This window comes from Azolla caroliniana, unplaced genomic scaffold, assembly GCF_043228905.1.
Source record: "Azolla caroliniana isolate FFs.n. ecotype wild unplaced genomic scaffold, voAzoCaro1.0.p SCAF_13, whole genome shotgun sequence".
NCBI lineage: Eukaryota > Viridiplantae > Streptophyta > Polypodiopsida > Salviniales > Salviniaceae > Azolla > Azolla caroliniana.
In genome coordinates this window covers 17,013,664-17,021,788 of record NW_028230448.1, presented here as the reverse complement: position 1 = coordinate 17,021,788, position 8,125 = coordinate 17,013,664, and the positions used below count along the sequence as shown (strand labels likewise).

The 8,125-nt window shown below is 39.3% G+C and overlaps 1 protein-coding gene across 1 annotated transcript; it reads right to left on the bottom strand.

Annotated features, from left to right (window-relative positions):
* Positions 1 to 297: 297 nt before the first annotated feature.
* Positions 298 to 6,198, bottom strand: GBSS1 (UDP-Glycosyltransferase superfamily protein). Its single transcript, XM_087329308.1, has 13 exons — positions 5,805 to 6,198; positions 4,741 to 4,821; positions 4,105 to 4,203; positions 3,902 to 3,991; positions 3,740 to 3,800; positions 3,547 to 3,647; positions 3,248 to 3,357; positions 2,892 to 3,135; positions 2,116 to 2,292; positions 1,658 to 1,849; positions 1,243 to 1,332; positions 1,015 to 1,143; positions 298 to 678 (listed from the first exon to the last, which is right to left on the bottom strand). The coding sequence occupies exons 1-13, from the start codon at positions 6,171 to 6,173 to the stop codon at positions 562 to 564; spliced, it is 1,860 nt and encodes a 619-aa protein (XP_087185434.1). The 5' UTR covers positions 6,174 to 6,198; the 3' UTR covers positions 298 to 561.
* Between the last annotated feature and the right edge of the window lie 1,927 nt (positions 6,199 to 8,125).

Below are 8,125 nucleotides of genomic sequence, written 5' to 3'. Positions count from 1 at the left end.
GGGATTTAATGTTAAAATCATAGACTGGATACATATGCAATGCAACCAGTGAATTATTTTATGAAAGATTGGTTGCTTTTAAGGAAATTCTATTGCTTTGTAGTGGGCCTAGGAAGCTTTTGTTTAATGGTAGCACAAAGAACAAAATAATGTGACATACTACTTCAATGAGCCCAACAACAATGAAACAAGAATGATTAACATCATTGTAATTCAGGAAAATATTACAAAGCAGTTATTAAAATTGGTGAGACGTAAAAAAGGAAGAGATCATGATAACAAAAATTACACTATTGGTTCTAGAAGAACTCTTGAAAACTTAATATAATTTAAAGAGGATGAAAAGTTGTGCACATAGGTGGGTCCATCACTCTATTTCAGAAATTGGAACTTTCCTAGCAGTATATACGAAAAGTTTTGTGATGATTATAGCCCTCTCCGTAGTGATTATACCATCAACTCGTAACAAGAAAAAATTAAAATTTTTACAAGCTCCCGCCAAAAGGCTAGGTCTTTGTGAAGTTTGGCATCTCCATATCATAATTCTCTTGAGACAAGATACTATGGAGTGGCAACATTTTCCTTTGCCAAAGGAGCAATCTCTTCACCGTCAAACCCTTCTCCATCTCCTTGTACTCGTAATCTCAACAATACTTGCTCCCATTGCTTTGCAGGGCCCTATGTTTCAAACACATGATTAGTATCAAACAAACACAAAGGGTCGTTGTCGTACAAGGAAGTGATGCTTGATTTCAAAACATATATCACAAAGGAATACATAAGGGACAAATTCGTCCCACTCTTCTTGATTTATATTTCCACACTTTTTACCAGAACAAAATATCATAGCTTATGTAGGTAAGGTTGGTGTAGCACATTTATACATGTTGTGTGTGTGTGTAGATAGGTGTGGGGCTCTTTAATTATAGGAAGTTTTGTCCATAGCTTTGCAGTGCGCACATGCCATTTTTTATTCAAGTTTGAAAACATTGTCACTAAAAGGTTAATTAATACCTTCCAAGACAAATCTTGTGCCATGCCGGCTTTCACCATTTTGTAGTATGTAGGTGTTCCATAGAGTTTTACAGCTCTTCCAACTGCAGCTACAAGAGCTGAAACGTCACTTGGATCCACTTCTTCGCACTATGAAATCAAACCATAAATGCCCAAATCTCTCAACATAAAGATTTTTAGCTGAAAGTTGAAACATATAATTGCCTTAAAAACATATATAGCACTCACTTTCACATTGAAAGCCTTGCCAACGTGAATACCAGTTTCTCCATCTGTTACGGTATCCACAAGACCTCCAGTAGATGCAACAACGGGAACCTGACAAAAAACAGAGACAACTCCCAAATATTAGGTCTAGTTTAGGACACCCAATATGTGGAGAGGGTAAAAAAGAAAGATTTTTTTTCAAAGTTTGCTAGGAGCCTAGGCGACAAATATATGAACATGTGTATATACTATGAAGTTTACTAGAGGCCTACGCAACAAGTATATGAACAAGAGTGCATGTCTTTGAGATACCTACGATGAAAGAAACGACAATATACAAAAAGTGTATATATATATATATATGGATACATATTCTGCACATGTATGTAAATATGTATATGCATAAGGAGGGGTGTGAGAGATAGAGAGTACATACCGTGCCGTATCGCATGGCATGCAACTGAATCAAACCACATGGTTCAAATCTGCTTGGAACCAGCATGAAATCGGCACCCCCTGTTATCATGTGTGCCAAGGGTACATTGAACTTCATAACACATCTGACTTTGTCAGGATATTTCAACTCCAGCTTTTCCAATTGTTTCTCCAGGTTCTTTTTGCCTGTTCCCTGGGATAGGTGGATTATACATGACAATGAATTATCACACAAATTCTCCCAATGCTATAAAGGGAAATAGATATATGCATACATAAATGCTCTCAACAATAACTTAATCCCAAGAAAGTTACTGGAAATACATATAAATACTCCTAATGCCCCCCCCCCCCCCCCCCCTCCTCCAAAAAACGGGAAGGAATTGGAGATACAGAACACTTTAACACTAATGAAGTCGTCACTGCAAAACAAGAAATTGAAGTTCAAGGGCACCATACCAAGATGATCACTTGTACATCATCCTTAAGGATCTCTGGAACTGCCTCAGCAAGGATGTCGGAGCCTTTTTGTTCTTCCAATCTTCCAATAAAACCAAAAACTGGAATGTCAGGATTGATAGGCAACCCTGCTTCAGCCTGCAGAGCTTCCTTCAAAGCTGGTTTTGCTTCAAGAACCTGCCATGGAATGAATGAAGAGGAAATCAAGAAAATACCTCATAATATTCTCATGCACATTCACATGGAAAACCAGTTTCATGCATGAGAAACTTAGAAAAGACATGTCATGTCACAATTGAACTCAACATAGGTCAAACGCCATTGTTCTCCTATAGCACAAATCATGGACTAGAAACTTGCATGTTGTGATGTCCTTAATGATTTCAACGTAACCAACTGCAATTGTTAGTTCATGATTTGAGCCATAGAAAAACTCAAATGTATATAACACCACTTGCATGGAAAGATGGTTGTGTATAGGCATGGCACGCTCAAGACTAGAAATGTCATCAGTGAACCCAGGATAGCTCAGGGCCAGGTCCAAAGAAAGTAATCAGGATGTTATAGTCATGCATGTTTTATAGGGTGCTCAAAGGTTAAAACTGATTATAGTATAAATAGTCTAACAAACATATTTCAATCAGTTGCCAAAACTAAATTAGCATATACTTGCTATCATTGGAATTGTGATTCCTTTGGAAATTGTTATATGTTACTTTCGAGATCAAGATAAACCAAATAAATATTCTCTACACAACATAAAAGATAAAACTTACTGTCGTCGAATCATATTTCACTTCCAGATACTTGTCTGATGACGGATCCCACTCTTGGACATCCATTCCATTACTGATGCCGGTAATGCCTGTTTTCTTAACAATTGTATCCAATTCCACACCCCTGTCTTCCCCTGATATAAGCTCAGAAGCATAATTTGGGCTGACAGTGAGCACTAAATCAGACTCTAACATTCCAGCTTTCAACCAATTGATCTTCCTGCCTCTCACAGGTACATCGTAGCTGTAAAACATAAAGAGAAATAAAGTATCATTCATTTGCTATATATACTAGATGAAGCAACCTCAAAACATTCTTACTCAACGAGAATTGTAGTGCAAGGACCGCCACATACCCATCAATGAAGTCAAAGGAGCTCTTGAAGCTATCCGGAAGATTCAAAAGAGAGAAATCTTGGAAAGCAAACCTGCCTTGGTATGCAATGTTATGTATACAGAGAGCGACCTGCATCCAATATTCATATTATGAATCATGAATGTGAGCCTCGATAATTATCATTACATCGCCATGTTCCCCTAAGCCACATTTTAACAATGTGTATCACGTTGCCATTCCAAACCACATGTTATGGTATTCTTCCGACAAATATGACATTATACAAAAACATATTTAATGGTGCTCGCACCTAGATACCTTTGCATTGTTAAACAAGCCTTTCGATTGATAATTAGCCTTCAGATAGCATGGTACAAGCGCTGAATGCCAATCATTAGCTATAAAGATTACATCCTCGCCTGTATGCAAAGGGAAAGATCTCAAGGCAATGAAAAAATATAATACAAATCAAAATGGGTAGCCAACCAGATGGAAGATAAAATGGTTTTACCATAAGGGCCACTGAAGAATTTATTGTTTAAATTTAGCTTTAAAGCAGCCTCAATAGCTGCCTGCAACAAAATACAGACTTTCCATTTAAGGTCCACAAGGCTCTAATCCAGAGGGTGACACACAACCCAAACATGAAAAAGAAAGGCTATAAACATTATACTTGTGCAAAGAGGGAGAATCTCAGTTCATTGTCCTGGTAATCTCGTCCAGCTTCTGGTCCATAGATCTTACCACCAGTTTTACCCCACACCTATTTAGATTGGAGAAAAGGGAATGAGTGGAAATGCAGAATGTATGTTAATTTATCCAAAGACTGAATCGATATATACAAGACTGACCTATAAGCCAATCACTATGTCATACCTTGGCAAGGAAAAAGGGATGATCAACAAAGATTCGATCTACACCACGTTTGTAGGTATGGAAAAATCGAACTTGCTCTACTTTGTCCCCCACTTTAACCTGCAAGGGAGATGATCTAAACATAAGAGCTATCCACATTCAAAGAAATCTTCAACACTTCTGCCCCTACAATTCCCATTTTCTGCAGTTTGGAGCAGACAGTATTGTGAGTGCAACAATCAGGCATGGTTATAGCATTATGGGAATCATAAACGAACAAGAATCTTTCGCTTAAGTTTAAATGTTAACAAAGATAAAGCCCAATTACATATCCTTATAGAGTTGCACATTATTTGAAAATTCGAGAGGAAGGGAAATTTGCCAAATACTTCTTGGTATATGTCATCAAAGAATCAAATGCTAAATGCAGAATCTAGTGACCTTCAAATAAAACTGTCATAACATAAACCTTCATCACTCTTGTTAAATATGATGCTCATGTTAATGGCACAGTTACAGTTTATGACATGAACCCTAAAATGGTAGCACATGGCAAAGGGGGGGCTCTCCCAACAAAAAAGAATGCCATTCTTAAATTTCTGCTAATAAAAAATATGAGATTCAATTGCATTATCAGAATTTAATGTTTGCACTTACATCAATCACAACCCCGGTGTCCCATGAATCTTTATACTGGTCATAACGGGGTGAGATAGTCATAACACGATGACCACGACCCTGCAAAACAAAACATTATTAAGAAATATCAAAATTAAAAAGCTGTAGATATTAATAACACGAATGAATCTATATGTTAATGCTATTAAAGAAAAGTAAACCTACACAGTTAATTCTCCAACACGACCAATTATCACTGATTGGCGTCTCACACACATCCCATACTATGCTAGCATGTCCATTAGAAGAGTAGTGCAGAAAGAAATGTCCAAAATATGTCTCTTCCATCACAAGAGGGTGGATCCATTCACATAATGACTTGGGTGAAGAAGAGATGCGGAAGGGTAGATGGATATTATATAACTCCAAACGCTCAGAAGTTGTTTAAATGGGTAATGTTTGTGTCCAGGTCATAGATATTTGAGGGTAAAGGTGGCCCATAAGGCTAATATTTATTGTCCCATCTCTATCCTTCTTTGGTCCATCATAAAGAATGAATACATTCATGTTGTGACTGTCTAGATAGAAACTTCCACACTATCAACAATGTCCATATCTAGACTACAGCTACCTGAAGGTAGGTTGCCATAAAACCACTCAAATGTTGAATGGCCTAGTTCTAGCCTTGATTAGACTTCTAATCACCCAAATGTGGATTGGTGGGAATACCTAGCTCTTCACATCACCCTAAACCTAATGAACCTGTGCATGTGAACAATGTATGTGTTAATATCATAGATATTGAAACAAATGTAGCCATATGCCCATCCGAATGCTGATTGTCCTATCTCTAGCATTGATGTCATTCCTAATTAGATCCGCAATGTTAAGTTAATTAGGGCCATCCAATGATGAACGCCCTATCTCATGTCTTGATTTGACTCCTAATTGCCTATTAATGTGTAGTTATAGTCAGCCTAATATTGATTGGTCTACCTTTATTTACCTCAAATGTTGGTTCGCCTATCTCTGGTCTTGATTTAATCGCATCAAAATCATGTGTTAAATCAAAAGATGTTCTATAGTGTATTAGGAAACCATACCGCAAGGGCAGGAGGGAGACCTCCAAGAACGTCTCCTAAGCCTCCGGTTTTGCTCCACGGGGCCACTTCAGTAGAAATGAAGATTAAAGATGATCCTTTCTGGGTTTCTAGGGCGGCTGCATTCATGCTACGAACCAGGAGCGATTTCATCATATTCTTGTTGTTGTTCCTGTCCTTGCCAAACAAGGTAGATGGAGACTGAAGGAGAAGGCCCTGATGAGGAACGGCGGCTTCTGGGAGGCGCAACCCATTGAAACTGGTAGTGGACGAGGTAGGAAGAGATCTGATCTGCATGAGCTTGTTGGTGAGGGATGGGGAGGAGGACGCTGAAGCCAGGGAGGCAGAGGAGGTGGTGGAAGCCATAGCCATGGACTGTACTGAGGCCTGCGTCTCTGAACTCCAGTCACAGACAGACAGACAGACAGACAGAGATGGAGGCAGAGACAGAGAGAAGCTCTATAAACCCTAACTCTGCAGACAGACAGACAGACAGAGAGAGAGAGAGAGAGAGAGAGAGAGAGAAGGTTTTGAGCTCTTCTTTCCATCTGCCGCTGGTTCATCGTTCTTATGCAGCGCCACGTCATCGCCACGTGGCGTGCGCCTTCGCCCCCCGTTGCGCGGGCCACCGCTCCGCACTGCCAGCTCGGCGCCTGCGCCACGTCATGCCCACGTGGCAGGTCCGCGCACCCTCCTTTCCACGTGGCAGGCGGGAGAAAGCGCAGCAGCTTCCGTCGAGATGCTCTTTTAATTCCAAAAAATCCCCAGCTCCCTCCCGAGCAAATGGGCGCCCGCCACGTGGCAATCCCAAAGCGCACGTGCTTCTTCTTTCTTATCCACGCGCTTTGCTCACCACTCGTTCTCTCTCTCTCTCTCTCTCTCTCTCTCTCTCTCTCTCTCTCTCTCTCTCTCTCTCTCTCTCTCTCTCTCTCTCTCTCTTCCACGGCCCCCCCCGCACGCACCATCGTTCCGTGTCGAGTGTCGGGCCCATGGGATACTACTGTTACACATGCACCCGACATCTCATGCACCGCACAAGTCCACATTGAGTAGTCGTTCCTTTTGTCAGTGCTATTTATACATGTATCATGTAGACATTCGCAAGTCGGCTTACCCTGACCCATAACATAACATTTAATGGAACATAAAATCACTCCTTAGATTTTCTATGCATAACTCGATAACCCATGGCTATGTATTGAGTCTTGACCCTTCACCCCATGTCCTACTAGCACTTGCCTCCCCCGATTATCATGCAATGTGATGGTCTCTATACCAATGTCTGTACCACGAGCTTTCTTCCGATCTTGACCACATGATAGGGGTGTATCATAAGCATTTCTGGATAAAGGTGTTAGCAAGCTTAAATCTCTTAATCATTCTTAAATAAGTGCACTACATCATTAAAGTGCATAAATCCAAATTGTCGTGTTGGTTTGTCTTATGGCTAAAATCACGGTGGATATGAACATAAAGCACCTCGTTATACAACCAATCGATAAAGATTATGGTTAAGGTAATGGACATGATTAAGCTCCTTTATGCTCGTGCTATTAATCCATTGGCTACATTACATCCTTGTACTAATCTAACACATTGATAATGGTTCATCGAGTCATATATTTTAGCTTAGTAGTTAATTTATTAACTACATATCAACATAAAGGAAGTTCAACCATTGGTTTTATCGTTGATTTTAAACCACCATATTATTTGTGCGTGCATAAAATAAAGGGATGATGTGAAAGTGAAATGTATTGCCCGCCCTTGCAATTTGTCGCATTTACACTCTCATGAGAAGTTTCTTCTGCTAATGTTATGTTAACCAATATTTTTTCAGTTTTTCCCCAAGTACAAGTATCGACCCCTAAAAGAAAAAGGGGGATTGATACAACATATATAATAACTTACACAAACGCATTTAACTTAGAAATATACTTACCCAAACGTGGCATATACCTACTTTGAGAGAAAATTGTTGAAATAACAAAATCGAAGTTTGGACATTGTGTTTGTCGTGTTAATGAAGGGTATCTAAAAAGCACAAGACAAGACATTGTGTTCACCCATATAACTTGTGATATTTGTGAGTGTGCATCGAACAAAAGTAGTTTTTCCTATGGTAATAAAAATTTAAAATTATACCCTAAAACACGCATGTGGAACCTTTTCACCTAATTTTCATAATGATGAAAAGAAAGGAGTTCAAACCAGAAGAAACTCATATTATTTATGTAATTAACTCAAAGTGGTGTAAAGAGAGAAATAAGAAGTTCAAGCCTAGTAGTTAACTAGTAACGAGGTGATTAACTAATGGTGTTTGT

Excerpts from the sequence above, each read along its gene's own strand:
- GBSS1 (XM_087329308.1), bottom strand. The coding sequence starts at position 6,173 with ATGGCTATGGCTTCCACCACCTCCTCTGCCTCCCTGGCTTCAGCGTCC. Across the intron at positions 1,144-1,242 it reads GCAAGGCTTTCAATGTGAAA|TGCGAAGAAGTGGATCCAAG; the intron begins GTGAGTGCTATA and ends TTGATTTCATAG. Across the intron at positions 679-1,014 it reads CACAAGATTTGTCTTGGAAG|GGCCCTGCAAAGCAATGGGA; the intron begins GTATTAATTAAC and ends TTTGAAACATAG.